Below are 17,736 nucleotides of genomic sequence, written 5' to 3' on the forward strand. Positions count from 1 at the left end.
TTATACTCCCCTTCCCTCCCTTCTTGGAGGGGAGGTGTTGCCATTCTGGCCGTCCTTCTGCCGGCAGGTCTTCCCCGCATTCTCTGGAGCCCTGGGAGAGAAGAGAGAGGGAGAGGGGAGAGGGAAAGTGTGAGGTGTAGAGAGAGAGAGAGAGAGAGAGAGAGGATAGTGAGAGAACAACTTGCTCACCAGTCCCCAGACATGCCATTGCCTAGTCCTCAGCCACTCCTCCTCCCCTGGCGGACTGTAGCGAGTCCTCCGACCCCTGGCAGATGGAACGGCTCCTTCCCCTCCTGGCGGACGGCAGTGGATCCTTCGACACCCGGCGGCTGGCAGCGACTCCTCCGTCCCCTGGTGGACGGCCACAGCTCCTCCCCTGGTGGACAGCAGCAGCGAGGACTCTAAAACAGCGCATCCCTCCTCCTTCCCGGGTTTCGGCACCACTGTAACGGGTAAGGATGGACAAGGAGGAGGCAGGAATCAGCTGAGAATACAACGAAAGTTTTAATGACATAAATCAACTTAAACACACAGACACACACACACACACAGCGGCCGCATATGTCTCTCTCTCTCTCTCTCTCTCTCTCTCTCGAACTGGCATCTCCGGCTTGTTTTTATCCCCCTCCCGGCTGATTAGAACAATTCAGGGCTGGGCGTGTGTCCTCATGGCCCGGCCACGCCCTCCTCCTCTTCTGTAAGCTGTGGCAGACATTAGTTTAATTTCAATCATCTCCATCAATGTAACAAATTGTAAGATGCTGGTTTCAGTAAAAGACCATGTCATGCAACTGGAATGTTAACATCTAGTCACCAAATCTATAAAGCCTGATGTTGGATCACCACTATTCTGGCTTGCTTTTGATTCCTTATTTGAACAATGTTCTCAAAAAGCAAACTTTGGAAATGGCTATCCTTTGGTTTTCAAGGTTGGGTTAAAAAGGATAAGATAGTAGCATGTTTGAGTTTGAGTCAGCATAAAACTTTATTGTTTAGTATTCATGTTACTGTGTATTTACATAAATAAGATCTGGAAAATACCTATGCTGCAATAATAATAATAATACAAAATAATCTGAAAAACAAACATCCTTTAATCAATATAGATTTACTTGAGATGCATATTGACCTTTAATATTGTTTTCAGAGAAATCGAACAAAATGTATTGAGTGAAATAAACTATTTGCCAATGGGTAAGAAAAAATAAAATGATGATTGTCTTCTTTCAAGCATAAATCACACTTAATTTTATCTTCCCTGATAACAAGACTTCATTTCTTTTGTCATTTTATTTCTTAGGTACAAGTATCTTGTTAGGAAGAAAATGATTTTTGCAGTGTACTTGCCCTGTAATAATTTTGAGGAGCTGATTTGCACATTATTATTGTTATTTCACAGTAATTCATATTAATAACATGTAATGTGTAACATTGACAGTTCAAAACGAAGTGTGACTCAATCCAGCCTAGTAAAAAGGAACGATGGTTCAGCTGAGTCTCGATTTCCATGTGAAAGCCTCTGGATCATTCACACATTACACCAATTAAACTTGGCTTGGCTATGGGGGGTGCTGCTTAATTGTCCGTGCTTCCCATCCCAGTCCAGAGGAAGCTGGTGTGGTGGCCAGATAGGAGAGGTGAAAATAAACACCCAGTGGGGCGCTTATTACACATCCCACTGTGATCGCCCTCCCATGGCCATGGGAGCCACACAAAGTTGCCCTGTCTGGACACCTATCATGGGAGAAATAAAACAATAACAAAAACACTATGTGGAATCCTGGTATCTGGTAACTTGCATGAAGCAGGTTCTGTCTTGATAATCTTCACCAAAATACAACATGCAACAACTTGCTCCACCTCTGAAAAAGTTTTCCATGATAATGATGTCACCGACTGAGCCCTTATTTTTCAAGCCAACACCTCTAACTACCTGTTATAGAATACTGTATATATACAACCTTTCACAATCCAATCCATTCCTGGAGGATACAATCAAATCCCATCCACTTTTTCTTTGAAAAATGACATTGCAGAAGTAAAATTTTCATGCTGACTTAAAGCTTTATCCATATCAACGTTGACCAATGCATACTCCCAATCCATATGAAAACTGGCTCTTGTAATTCTTGATTTGTTCCTATCCAATAAAATCTTTTGATTTTTGAAAACATGGCAACAGACTTCATTTCGTGAAGGTTTTGTTTTCCTCCAACATCTGGTAACTTGCATGAAGCAGGTGCAGTCTGTGTAGAAACAGGTAAGCTCCATTTAAATCTGCTTGTGGGTGCTGAAGTGAGAACATCAGAAGGATTTGCTGTATTGAGAATAAATTGCAATGTCGCTCAATTACAGGTAATATAATAGCTCTTCTGAGAATCTTCACATTAAACGATTCACTCTATAAACATGCTGGAGCGCAAGCAAGGCCTCATGGAGGGCAAATAAAAAGGAACATACAGTATGTTGTCCTCGCAAATACTATGATACCAACCACAAATATTCAGTGTTGTTTTCTAAGGAAAGCATCTGTTACTACTGCTCATCATTAGGGCTTGTGATGTGAATAAACACCCAACCATAAATATTAAAATTTTGCATGTAACTGCACCTCCACCGTTTGGGCTATGGACATGAATGATCAGTCAAATCTTGCAGTTTGTTGAGGAGTGTTGTGCTACAACTTTTCTAAGCAATCAGACTTGTGTTTTGCACCTGAAGGACCATAAAATGAATGGAAAACTCCTATAGGCTTACACCAATAGAGGGATCTGATCCATATACAGTTATGGACCAGAATATAATTTAGACTGGGAGCTGGCCTCTTTTGACTTTGGCCAGAAAACAACCACCTAGTAACAACTTAGAAACTACCCAGAACATCCTGGCAACCACAAGTAAACATGTAAAATCAGAACTCGGTACCAACTGCACAGAGCGGTGACTTTTTCACAGGTAATCACCACTCACATTTTCTTCAGAATATATCAAAATCTAGTTTAATGAGTGATTGACATACCTGGAATAGATATCATAGAGCTTCACATGAGTGAAGTTGACTGCCAAATGACAGTCTATGCATCTATGCATATAGCCTAATCAAAGCATGAAGGAAATTTTGAGGGCCCTGGGCTGGCAGAGGCAGGAGAAGACATTCAGTGGGGTAGTGTGAGTGTATCTGTGCCAGCCAGTAAAATTCCCCTGTGGTGCGAAGAAGAAAGACAGAACTAACAAAAGCAACAAGCACATTATGCCCACTGTGGCGAAAGGTTCTCTTCATTGTCCCAGCAAAAGAGAAGCAATGAAAGCAGCACAACAAAGGGTGAGCAGGAGAATGGGCTGTCTGAGCCAAGAGCTTTAGATCTGCTCTGCTCCTCATACATAATCACCCCACTGGAAAATACAGTAGGCTTACAGGTAGAGAAGAACGAGAACACTGCAGTGTGGTTAAAGGGGATGGGCGCAAGTTTAATGGGTGGTAAACACAAATTGCTCTGTCACAAATGTTCTGGGTTTTAAAAAACAGGGAAAAGGCAAAGAAGCTCAATGAACTGGATTTATAGAAAAGAGATAAAAAAAATACAGGACACTAACAATATTCTGCCATGTACCTTATTTTTCAAAGTGAGACGAGGTGCACTTTAATGGTGACTGACTTTATTGAAGCTTGGCTTTCTGGATTTAAAAATCTTCATCAGCTTGAACTTACAGTAAATTAGGAAATAGTAGGTTGACTTTTCTTGAGCAAAAGTTGGTCTTTACTTATCGAAAATTTAAGCACTGCCCCCAGTTGCCAAAGTGGGAAGTGTTTTTGAAAGGGCACATGTGAGCTCAGGGGGAAATGTTCATAGAGGGGCAGCAAAAGCGAGTTGTAAAGCGGCAGTGGCGGTCTGTCAGATGAGGCAAAAGAGGCAGAACCTCCTCTATATTGTATTAAAAATAAACATAAAATCAACAATTAAACATAAATACGGTTGCTTAATATACATACCTGTTAATCTGCATAAATCCTCTTGTAATCTTGTATTGGTTTAATCAACCAATATTGTTTTATATATTTGCCTCCCCAAAAACGTTTCCTCACAGACCGCCACTGGGTTCTGGAATATTCGGAAACAACATGCCGACTTCCCGTGATCATGTTTTCTTAATACAGGTTTGTGGGCTTTTTTTTTTTTTTAGATGATTAAATAATGCACATCATTCCAAATAAATAAAATGTTATTCATCTTAATCTTCATAAAAATACCAAAAGTAATAACTTTCTCCGACCTATGCGATGACTTTCGTTTTCGAATGACATCATCAAGCCCTTGTGTTTTTCAAGCCATCACCTCAAACACCTACATCTTTTCACAATCCAATCAATTCCCAGTGGATAAAATCAAGTCCCCTTTCAATATTTTCTTATTTTGTCTAAAATATGTGGGTGGTAAGACTTTTATTGTTAACACCAAAACAGCAAACAGCACACATCAAAAAAAAAGGCTAAACAAAAACACCTCTGAATCCTTTATAGTGATAGCCAAACCTCCCACTCCATCAAACTGAACCCGCCAAGTAACATCAGAGGGAAACCTGCTGTGCCACCATTTATAATATGGTGAAATGCTATAAATAAACAGTAGGAAAGCAAAAGAAGAGTTACAGAAAAAAATAAAATGGACAATACATGCAGCCGGTGCCACCCAGACATCACTTCAGTCTATTACGATGGACTTCAGAGGATGAACTGATGCCAACTCCAACCATAAGACATGAGATACTTCATATGCCATTGTCTGAACCTTGGACATAGGATGGACCACAATGAACCTCACCGAAATTGATCGATGTGTGTTGTGAAAGGCGCAATACAAATAAAAATGACTTGACTTGACATTCATGCAAAAACTGTGAATTGGTCTTAGGAAAACAAGTCTTTTTTATGTTGTGTTGGCCATAATGGCATTTGTCTTGGATTTATACTGACAGCTAGCATCAGTGATGCAGCATCATGCAAATTTTTTATAAAGAAATAAGATAAAGGTTTTTGCTTACCAATGCGCTAATTATGTCAGTCATTATTCATTTATTCAGTGAGAGAAAGTGTCCAGAAATGGGATGGCTACCACGGTAAAATTAGTAGAATTCAACTGGTCAGCTTTAAAGAGGAAGACAATGACTGATCTCCAAAAACTGTAGCTTTATAAGTACTTCAGTAATTAAATGAGAACATTTTGAAACCCTCTATAAAACCAGTTTGAAACAAAAAATGCATGTGAGATGATCGCATTTACACAAATGGCTTGTCTTGTAACTCTCAGGCTATTCGACTGTGTGTAGTCTGAGCCAGGGCCTTATCAAGCACTATACCTCAAAAGCCCCCCCCCCCAATCAGACAAGACATAATCAAGGTGATTTCTCAAATGTAATTTCCTAACTTGTCCAACTACATACATGTAGGCATATGAGCAGTGAGCACTATATTCAAATGTCTCAATTTATTAATACTACCATTAAAACACATTTGATTTTTAATCAATGTAGAATGTGTAACTTAAAAATAAACAGATTTGTGTGTGTGTGTGTTTTGTTGGGTGACAGTTGTAGGTTACAGTTTGACAAGAGTTTAGAGTGTGACAAAAGCACTTTGTTGTGTTTTATTGCGAGTGTACACGAATATAAGTAAACACTTTGCAGTTTGAATGATGTCCTGTATGAACAAAATGACGGTGTATGTTTTTATGTTTGATCGCGCCCACGGCCCTCTATCTCTCACACCACACACACACACACAGGCACACACACAGTTCGATCGCGCCCGCGCCTCTCTCTCTCCACTGATCTATATAATGACATTCTATAATAGATCAGTGTCTCTCTCACACACACACAGTTCGATCGCGCGCGCGCACACAACACACACACACACACACACACACACACACACACACACACACACACACACACACACACACACACACACAGGCACACACACAGTTCGATCGCGCCCGCGCCTCTCTCTCTCCACTGATCTATATAATGACATTCTATAATAGATCAGTGTCTCTCTCACACACACAGTTCGATCGCGCGCACACACACACACACACACACACACACACACACACACACACACACACACACACACACACACACACACACACACAGTTTGTTTTCCATGTTTTATGGGGACTTTCCATAGACATAATGGTTTTTATACTGTACAAACTTTATATTCTATCACCTAAACCTAACCCTACCCCTAAACCTAACCCTCACAGAAAACTTTCTGCATTTTTACATTTTCAAAAAACATAATTTAGTATGATTTATAAGCTGTTTTCCTCATGGGGACCGACAAAATGTCCCCACAAGGTCAAACATTTCGGGTTTTACTATCCTTATGGGGACATTTGGTCCCCACAAAGTGATAAATACACGCTCACACACACACACACACACACACACACACACACACACACACACACACACACACACACACACACACACACACACACACACACTCCAGCATTGCAATCTTGATCAGACTGTTCATTATGCGAAATAGAGCGATATGTATCGCTATTTAGTTTTATTTATTTTTATACCGTGTATTCTCCGTGTAAATTCGTGCACCGAGACGTGACGCCCATACCGTTTCTGTTCAATATGAATAACTTACATGTACCGTCCCACCCCTAATATTTACCTTCATTAATGTCCTCTTCCTCACCCGAGTCTTCCTCGCTCCTGTCTCCCCCAAGGACAAGGAGAATATCCTCATTCGCCTGCCGGTCATCGCCGACGCCCTGACTAACATTAGCAGCTGCTGCATCTCCCCCGCTAGCAGAGCCGGCGGTGTCAGACTTAGCGCTGCTGGTGTCTGCAATTCCAGTGTTCTCCCAAAAAACTAGTGATCTAACAAAAACATTGTCGATCCCTGGAACATTTTTTATTGTAGCTAAACGTCTAGCGCCCTTCTCTTTCTTTAATCTTCTTTTAATTTTTAATCTTTTAATTGCCGTCTGTCCATTTTGGATTTTGATTCATTTTCTGTAGCCATTAAAAAATGACACATTTACACGTAATTGTTGTGGACCAACTCAACTGTGACAGATTGGGGAGGGGAGTGATAGTGGTCATGTAATCTTCATTTATTTATAATTTATTATTATTATTATTATTATTATTATTATTATTATTGTTAAATTAGTGTTCATAAACAAGTTATGTATGGTCTTTCAAGAATTTCAAGTTAATAATATAACAATTTACGAAAAATATTTTTAAAGCTTGTGTCATGTGGTGCCCCCCTAGTGGTTGTGAATGGTTGGTGCCCCTGGGCACTGGCCCAAGTGCCCTTATGAATAATCCGGCTCTGGTCTGAGCTGTAAAGGGAATCAGTGTCTCCAGAGCGAAGGATCTTTCTCTATTCTCTCAAGACAGCCCTGCCTACTTCTCCAGAGACAAAAACCATTGACATCAAAGCCTTGCTGTCATCACACAAGAATTTCTGAGTGCCCCCATCCTTCAAGAACCACCTACCTACCAGCCACCTTGGAATTTTAAGTGGATTTCACCATCTCACTCTGGGTCTTTAAGAACAGAATGGGTGAGGGGCTAGTGACCTGTTTGAAGATTCAGTAGTGTGGATGGCTCATCATGTGACTTCTTAAACAAACTGGGACAAACTCTGAATCATCTCACTAGTCTTCAGTTCTCATTCTCCCATAGACATGCTTAATGATTCACACACAAAGTCAATTTAGGCTCTGTAGCAGATCTGGACCACTGATGTAGGCTTACTTGAAATTTTAAATTGTTTAAATTAACATTTTATTTAATCTGGATTGTTGTTTAGAAAAACCGGCTGGTCCAGATAGACCTGCCTTATCAAAATTAGCTGCTGATTTGATTGCAGAGCCTTTGACATTTTAATCTAACATTGGCTGCGAACATGTACTTCCTAAGGCCTGGAAGGCTGCTTATGTTATCCCCTTATTGAAAGGAGATTCAACACTCCTTAGTAATTACAGACCCATTTCCAATCTCTCTGTATTAGCCAAAGTATTGGAATCTTTGGTTAGTGAAAAATATTTTTTATGCAATTATTCAGTATTGTCTGAGTATCGGTCAGGATTCCGAAAAAAAATCAGTAGCAGTTACTGCTGCCATGAAGGTCACAAATGACATTATTAAACCTTTATGTGATTAGCAACAGTGTTTGTCTCTTTTTATTGATTTATCTAAAGCTTTTACAGTTGACCTTTTAAAGTTTACAGATACAGTGGACTGCGATTTAATACAGCGTCTGTGTGATTCAGGCTTTTCTGAGAATGCAGTAGGCTGGTTTACTAGCTAACTTACAGACCGAACCCAGGCTGTTAAGGTCGATGGTAAACTTTCTGATGCTTTTAGAGTGTGTATAGGGGTATCACAAGGATCAGTTCTGGGTCCTCTTTTGTTTTCTATATATATAAATTGTTTGGGGGAAAATATTCCAAATTCCTATCCATTTTTATGCTGATGATATTGTGATCTATTGCTGTGAAGTGTTTGCTAAATACTTTTGATGTGATACAAGCTCAGCTTCATCAACTGGACAACAAGGGGTGTATAGTGATGAAGCACAGCATCCTGTCGTTATCTACACAAATCATGTAATTTACTGAATATACTAGTGTCATTGGCCATTTGCTGATAATCATATCTAGACAGCAGGGTGGCCAATTTATGCTGTATTGGTAATATATACTGTACATTATTATGCAATTAATGTACACAAAATTGCCGACATGCATTAAAGATATATTTTACACAATATTCACTCCAAAATAAAAAAAAAAAAGCATTGAAACCAGAAATTGACACGTTTATTATCCACTGACATAGTGGTCCGTAGAATAATTTGGAAGAAGCACAAAGGAGGCAAAACATCTGATAATCAGTCAAGTGGGCATACAAGAGAAAATATAATTTCAACCCACGATCAGACATGGCAAGCAAACAGCATGCGGATAATTTCTTAAAAACTCGAATTGCTATTAATAGGAAAAAGGTTTAAAGTATGCAGACACGTTTGACAGGCAGCAAAAGCATCAGGTGCTCAGAGGTAGTTGGGGCAAATATTAAATTCTGAAATGTTATAAGTGATCAAGATAGTTTTGTTTGATATTTTTCTATTGTGTATTATATGCAAGAACAGGAAACAAGCACTTTATAGAGCCAGATAAACCTACACATCATTAGGACATTATTCGTTATATTCCATAATCAAAGTATAGCCATGTTTTGAGTTAATATAAAGACAAAACATACAGGTTAAAATCTTTTATTGATCATTCAGTACATCAAAGGAGGTAAAAATCAACAGCTGAGTTTTTATAATTCACTATTTTGCCCAAGGACTGCAATTATATTTCCCTTCATTATAGATTTGAATTAATATTTCTATTATGATAAATATGGCACTTTGGGTTTGTTAATAAATAAGGTACAGGCATATATAGGTCCCTCAAAAACCTGGTTATTGTGTTTAAAATGATTCCACATAGTTTATTTAAATGAGATGACTGGTGTTTTGGCTGGTAAATAGTTGTTTTATGTTGAAACCAACTACATGCTGTTTGATAATCATGATACAGACAACAATTATTCCTGTAAATAAAAATAATTTGCTTTTATATTGTCCAAAGGTAAAATGTATGTATATAATTTGTGTTGATTTGTGTAATAGTTTAATTGTCATTTGTATGGAATGTTCTTGTAAATTCAGGCATTTTTGGTAAGTTAGTATGTCTGCTCACGATCCCTAAAAATGAAGCCTATAGAAGGTATAAGTTACTTTAAATTAATCGTGAATATACACACCCAAATTAAACAAAATGTGGAGGCTTGATATCAACTTATTTTCAAACCATTATCACTCATTTACTGTAGCACTAAACTGAAAAGCAAATCACCAAGGATAACAACAAGACTTAAACACTACAACAAAACAAAACAGACTGCAGTAAATATAAACACAACACTTTGACAGATCAATGCATTTCGTACAATCATAACTTGTTATAACATTCAAATGTACACTTCAACAATCTGAAGAGAGCTGAAAGCATTATGCCAATGGTTTTTAAAACAAGGGAGAAACTATCTGTAATACACTAAAATAGTCATTTAAATGTAAATTCCTGCTATGGTAAAATGTGGGAGCAGTATCTGGGGAACAAAAAAATAAATAAATCTGAGGAGTCAAATACTGTATATGCCCAAATAGAGGAATGGTGCACACACTCCAATTTTTTTAACACGGTCACATGTGCACATTGCAAAAAATAAAACAAAATAAAACTACAATACAAATTACTTTAATGTTTGGCATCCAGTGCGTGTACTCTGCAAGACTTTACATTGTCTGGTGCAGAATATGTAATGCAGTGATCTGCAATACTTAACGTGGATCTTTCTCATTTTAAATTTTTTAATTAAATAGTTAAAAACAAGCATTTGCATTTTGGCAAAATATACTCTCATATCGTACATGGAGCCTGTTAAATTAAAGAATAATGTTTTGTAGTTTCAATTTCACTCCTAGCATTACAGTACCCACAATTCAAAACGTCAAACCATTCAGTGCTTCTTCATGGAGTCAAGGATGCGGAGAATGTACAGGAACAGGTTGACTATGTCCAGGTAGAGATTGATGGATGCCAGGACATGTTCCTCTGGGGACAGCTTGTGCATCAGCACGTGTGTATCGAAAATAATAAACCCACAGAAAAGCAGGGCACCAGCACCAGCGAAAACCAGCTCCATTGTATCATTGTAGAAGAAAAACTACGGACAGAGTTATAGAGTTACATGCGGAAGGACATTTTCATTCTAGAGAGCATTTGAAAGGAAAACATATATGTAAGGCAAGATAAGACATCAATAGTTGTGGTCCTTTTTTTTACCAGAAAAGCAAGACTCTATTGTATACAAGAAAGGAAATGTTAAGTATCTACTAAAGGTTAATTGTGTCAACTTTTACAAGTGCACTAGCATATAGATGGTTTTAAAATAAATATACATGGACTAAAAGACACAAAACTTGAATTCCGAATTAATTGGATGTTTAAATGATGGACAGGCCTCAGATCATCTACTCACCCTCATAAAGCTTGCAATGATGAGGATCCACAAGCCGGCAAACAGACTGCGAGATAAAGAGGGTCAAACAGAATTTTTCAGCATGTGCAGACGAGTATGCATTATTTAAAAAAGGAACATGAAGGGCTGAGCAAGAACTGTCTAGAAAGTAGGCTAATAGCCTCAGTAATAGTCAAATCATTTGATTGCTAGTAATTCTGCACAATTCCTCACAAAGACATTACTTTTTCCTCCCATGCTGAATAGTGGACCATGCATCAGCATTATCACTCATGGAGCCCATTGAATTTTTTTTAATGACTGGTAAGATGAATGTTTCTCGAGAGAGTTTATGCCACATAGTTGCAAGAACATCATTCTCCGCGGATTCAAAGTAAATGGATTAAAACAATATTCTTGCTCTTATCATGATGAATGTGACAGATCTAGGCCTTAAGCGGATCACAGAGAGAGAATTACCTGGCTCCGAGTTTGCTGAAGTCCCGTTTGGACTGGAAGGTGTAAGCAGTGAGGCCCAGGAACACAGCAGAAGTGAGCACAAAGGCCTGGAGCACAATGGCGTACTCATAGAATGTCACTGAAAGACGAAAAATATGGTATCAGGTGATCCATTATGGATGTGTCCATTACTATTCTAAACTGGACTTCTTTAATCAATCAAGAAAATGCATAGACTTACCTGCAGTGGCTACAGACAGAGACTCCAGCAGTGTCTGCAACAACATTACACACGTTACAATATAATTGAATACATTCTAAGTGTAATAAGTAATAATTCGAGGAACAGTTCTTACAAACATAAAAATGTGTCATTATTTATTCACCTTTTTGAGTAAGTCACCATAAGACTTTCTTTCTTACATGGAACACAAAAAGAGAAATTTTGAATAATGCATTGGTCACTCTTTTCCATGCAATCACTGTGACTGGGGACTGATTTTTCAAGCTTAAAAAAGGATGCAAACGCATCATATAAGTAGTCCAAACACCTTGTATGCAATATTCCAAGTAATCTAAAGCCATTTCACAACTTTGTGTAAAGAACGAACCAAAATGTAAGTGAGAAGTGGCAACATCTGATTCTTGAGTATTGTGAACCAGATCAACCGATTCATTGACAAGATCCGACTCAAAAGAACAATTCCTCAAACTCTCATGGATGCTCAAAGAGAGCTAGGGTGAATCAAGATATCCAGTGACTTAAATTTCAGTTGGATTTTACGGTGCTTTTGTGCAAAAGCTCCAGTCTCAACCCATTGTAATAGTATGGAAAAGAGCAAGCAGTACACATTTCTCTTTTTATGGTCCTCAGAAAAAACAACAACAGCAAACTGATGTGGAATGACGTGAATGAGAGCAAATAATGAACTATTCCTTTAAGGTGACCATTTCCGTATAGTCCCAGTCTCTTTAAACAATTTAAGTAATAAACATGACTATTCAACAGTGTAATTGCAACTGTTATCTCCAACCCTATTAAAGGCACACTCACAAATCCAAACAGCAAATAAAGATTGATAGGGTGCTTGTGTCGGTACACCGCCAATGCAAGGAGCAGGATAAGAGACCCAATAGCAGATATAAGCACCAGAATTGGACTGAAAAATAAATACAGTGGACAACATTAATATGCTCACATTATATTCCACAATGAATGGGCAGATGAACATGAGTAGTCTGCTCTTACCTTTCATGCACAAAGGTTTTAATGGGGTTACAGAGCATGAAAAGAGCAGATACAGCAGTGGTGACGATAATCTGCAGGGACAGGATGGTGTACACCTTGCGGAGGAAATCTAGGGAAAAACAAGACTTGAGTGTCAGCTCCTCAATCCACCAAATATGTACCAACATATATGTGTACATTATGTACTACAAGTATGCATTGATGCAACAAGTATGCTTTAGCATACTCAAATTTTCTTTTTTGCCTATATTAAGATGTACACATTTCAATTTCATAAAATTCTAGGACCTAATTAAATTGAATTGAGAAATATTTAACTAAATCAAATAAATAAAACATACACATATACATACATATATATATATATATATATACTATATAAAAATAATCTTGCGATGTACCCATTATATATATATATATATATAATGGGTACATCGCAAGATTATTTTTTGAATGAAGGTTTGACAGGGTTTATTTACATTCCCAAACATGATAAAAATGACTAGCAATCATACCCCACCCTCGATTTTAAACTACAGGCGAAATTTGTAAGAAAAACAATGATGCTATGACGTTTCTAGAATTGAATGCGCTTAATGACACGTGACAACTGATTCAACTGGCTGCCATTTACACCATATGCCTGTGTAATAAATTCATAAATAATAAGTGAAAGAATTTAAGATCACACTCTTTATGCCGAGTTACAAATACGGTATTTTCTCAAATGTTAATAATTTTCATTCCATGTTAATATATTAAAATGATATGCTTTTATTGATTACGTAGACACCAATGCTATTTAAATACACGTAAACAGCGACTCACCCATCCGGATTTGCACGCTCGCCGTTGCAACATTCGTGCCATAATTAAAATCATCCTCAATTGATGATCGTGGATATTTCTCTTGATTCATGCTTGACTGATTTAAAGGAGAGTCGTATACTGACAAAACGAAATTATATGATCAGAATCTCTGACGCTATGCAATCTTTTCCTTGTCCTCTTCTTCTGGTGATGACCACTTGGAAGCTTAAAGATGTTTTAGTGCCACCTAGTGGAGAATAGTTAAATGCAATGAATTCCAAGGTTACTACCGCAGAAACCATAGAAATATAAAAGATCTCTTTAATTCATATCATTATGGCCTTGGGTAGGCTACATATTTTAACGTTAGTGAATATAATTGTAATTACTTCAGTAGTACGGTAATTAATTGGAAGTAACGATAAAAATGTTAGTCAACAGGATGTTAGAAATTGCAGGTTTATAGCTACTAATGTAAAAACCAACCATGTGCAGGCTATTTTGATTTATTTGAAATATTTTGCTTTATTAATTTAACTATGCTTTGTTTTAAAAAAAAAACTGGCAACTTTAATTGTTTAATCTTTGTAAGTTTAATGGAACAAAATTGTGGGACCCAAATCCACAATCACACACTCAATAAATAAAATAATACTTAAAAAGCAATAGAACTGAGAAACAAAGAGAAACACAAACCTTTGAATTGCATTTATGCAGCTATATTTTGACATGCAATATAGAGTGGATATCTTGGCATGTCCAAAATATAACCAGTTTCACCGTTCCTTAATCTAAAAAGTCCTAAAATCCAAATCAAGGCTTTGAATGATGAACTGTGTAATATGCATTGTAATATACGTACTGACCAAATAACATGTACTACAAATCTACATTACATTGATCACTTTATTAGGATCACTATAGTCCTAATAAAGTACCAACAGTCTTTTGCTGTTGTAGTAGCCAATCTGTCTCATGGTTTAACATGTTGTGCATTCTGATATGCTATTCTGCTCACTATAATTGTACAGAGTGGTTATCTGAGCTACAGTAGACTTTGTCAGTTTGACCCAGTTCTCTGTTGACTGCTCTCATCAACCAGGCATTTCCATCTGCAGAACTGCCACTCACTGGATGTTTTTTGTTTTTGGCACCATATCATCTGGCACCAACAATCATGGCACGGTCGAAATCACTGAGATCAAATTTTTCTCCCCATTCTGATGGTTGATGTGAACATGAACCGAAGCTTCTGACCCATATCTGTATGGTTTTATGCATTGCACTGTCGCCACACGATTAGCTGATTAGATAATTGCATAAATAATAAGTACAGGTGTTCCTAATAAAGGGCTCAGTGAGTGTAGTATGTAATTCTAATACTGTATGACTTCCCTTCAAATTGTAATTAATGTGCACTCCATATGTAGTATGCACGGCATTTAGATGCATATTGCATACTTCATATAATATGATTTACATTTAGCACACACTAAATGCCACTACAAATGAGTGTAGAGACTTATGCCAGTCAGGAAAATTGGGAGATCAGGTAACATAATGAAAGCACCTCAAACGTGGTACTGCTGATTGTTACATGGCCTAATAAAAATAAAAATATTTTATGATTCAGATGTATACGACTCTTTCTTCTGCAGAATACAAATTAAGATTTCTAAAATAATATTTCAGCTCTGCAGGTCCTCACAATGCAAATGAATGGTGACATTTGAAGCTCCAAAAAGCACATAAAGGCAGCATAAAAGTAATCCAGACTCCAATCCATGTCTTCAGAATCGATATGATAAGTTTGGATGAGAAACAGATCCATATTTATGTCCTTTTTTCCTGTAAATCTCCCCTTTCACGTTCACATTCTTCTTTGTTTGTATTTGGCTTTGTGCATAATGCAACCTACTGGGCAGGGAGGAGAATTTATTGTAATAAAAGGACTTAAAAATTGATCAGTTTCTCGCCCACACCTATTATTTATCTTCTGAAGATGTAGATATATAGATTTCACCACTGGAGTCTTATGCTGCCTTTATATGCTTTTTGGAGCCTCAATATTTAGGTACGCATTTATGCATTGTGAAGACCTACAGAGCTGAAACTTTCTTCTAAAAATGTTTGTTTGTGTTCAGCAGAAGAAATAAAGTCACACACAACTGGGATGGCATGAGGACGAGTTTGGAGGACCATAACGTCATTTGTAAATGGCTGCAATAGAGACATGAATTGCAGACCTCCAAATTCCAGCACAATGTTGTACTTCTTCACATGACCCACTTCAAGTTATTCATTCATTCAAAACATAAAACAGACTCTTAATTAAATCTCAAGATTGAGCTTCCATTGAAGATCCACTCTATCTATTCTTCTGTCATCCTGCTTTCCAGCCTCAAAGGGGGTTGTGCACCTGCTTTCTTCCTTTGTGGTGCTAATCAGCTCACACAAGTCCATTAAACATCCTGTGGAGAGCTCCACCTCATACTTAACCATCACATGTTACTTTTCAGGCAATTTTATTTTTTTTATATTCCACTTGTTTTATAACCCCAGCCGTGGTCAGAAGTACTTTCCTTTCGTTTTACTTACAGTATTATCCACAAAGAAATGATTGTTGTCTTTATTTGTGCGGGATTTACCTATTAGCTTAACCCAACCTTGGGGCAAATGTTCTAGTAATGACATGCCTGTGGGTCTTGGATTCTGCCAACGCTCCTGCATAAGGTGCACACAATCTTTCTTGGGCATTCTTAACAAAATGCACTGCTAAACCTTGCTCTCCCCCAGGAGCTTGAGGGGAACGGCTCTTTATGGAGTTCACATAGCATTTCATTAAAGGCTTTGTGGTGCCAGCCTCAGGGATGTGGCTGTAGACATGTTTGGTTATACGCTTGAATGCAACAATTAACCTATAGTCATTTTTTGTTGTTGAATGTGTTTCACCCTCATTGCCTGTGTTGGTTATGGCCCTGGGCATAACAGTGGTACAATTTATCATAATATAAGGCTTAATTTATTTGATTGCCCATCCTTGATATTGTACAAACGTTTCTCGGTTTTAGAATATGTGCACAAAATATTTGCTTCGTGTGCAGACTTCATGGGACCTGCATCTGGCTAAACTTTTACTTCAGTGGACTGTGTGTTTTGTCCTATATTAACTCATCATTGTAACCAGATTGTTTTTTTTTAACACTGATTTTTTTAAATATTGTTATATTTGAACAATCAAGTATTGAACCACCTTCGTGTGGCACTGACATTTTGAAGGCAATAACCTCAATCACCAGGTGGCACTGCCGCATAATCTGTAACTTTCTACTCTGATAATCTGTAACACTTTGCAGTAGGCTTATGTCAGCGCAGGCATATAAACTTGCCTGTGTATTCATCTTCAGCTTTACCATGGCAATCCTGGGAACTCTTCTGCTTCTTTTCATATCAGTCACCCAGGGGGATGCAGGAGGTAAACAAAACAATAACAAGACAAATGCCTCATTATTACTGATGTTTATTCTGCCTAGAAATATAAAATTTTGAGAGGCATTTTTAGGGAATCAGTGACTTAGATAATCTAGTATGCATTGACGCATTGTCGACGCCTTCATGGCCTATTATTTCCTTATTTGTATTTTTTTATTTGTATTAATTGAATAGTTCCAGCCCTGGATGCTGATTGGACAAAACTGCATTAATTTCATGCTGAAATGCACAATAGAGCCATGATGAAACACCTGTTCATGCACACTACTGTATAACTGCGCAGTACTCATGTCAGGGACTATATATTGATATGCTTTTTTATTTACTTAATGAAATGACTCTTGATAAATATTGTATCACTACTTGCAACCATTTAATTAAAGCAATAAGGCACCTAAGACCGTGTTATATTCTGAATGAAGTCATTGCTAAAAGGGTTACAATTCGCTGCACGTGGTGTCTATATTAATAATATAGAACGGCATTGCTGCTTAGAGCACAGAGCAGCATTCAGGTGATATCTACAGTAAACTGCCATCCAGCACCGTCTTTTCCAGGGACGTCCCTGCATTTTTCCAGCAGGACAACTTCAACCCACATAATGTTTGGAT

The 17,736-nt window shown here is 37.8% G+C and overlaps 1 protein-coding gene across 1 annotated transcript; it reads right to left on the minus strand.

Annotated features, from left to right (window-relative positions):
* Window positions 1-8,836: 8,836 nt before the first annotated feature.
* Window positions 8,837-13,852, minus strand: LOC127638992 (protein lifeguard 4-like). The gene is made up of 7 exons (XM_052120789.1): window positions 13,652-13,852; window positions 12,824-12,932; window positions 12,629-12,734; window positions 11,816-11,849; window positions 11,596-11,713; window positions 11,137-11,182; window positions 8,837-10,821 (listed from the first exon to the last, which is right to left on the minus strand). Exons 1-7 carry the CDS (start codon window positions 13,740-13,742, stop codon window positions 10,615-10,617), a joined length of 711 nt encoding a protein of 236 aa, XP_051976749.1. The 5' UTR covers window positions 13,743-13,852; the 3' UTR covers window positions 8,837-10,614.
* Window positions 13,853-17,736: the final 3,884 nt, after the last annotated feature.

This window comes from Xyrauchen texanus, chromosome 47, assembly GCF_025860055.1.
Source record: "Xyrauchen texanus isolate HMW12.3.18 chromosome 47, RBS_HiC_50CHRs, whole genome shotgun sequence".
Classification (NCBI taxonomy): Eukaryota; Metazoa; Chordata; class Actinopteri; order Cypriniformes; family Catostomidae; genus Xyrauchen; species Xyrauchen texanus.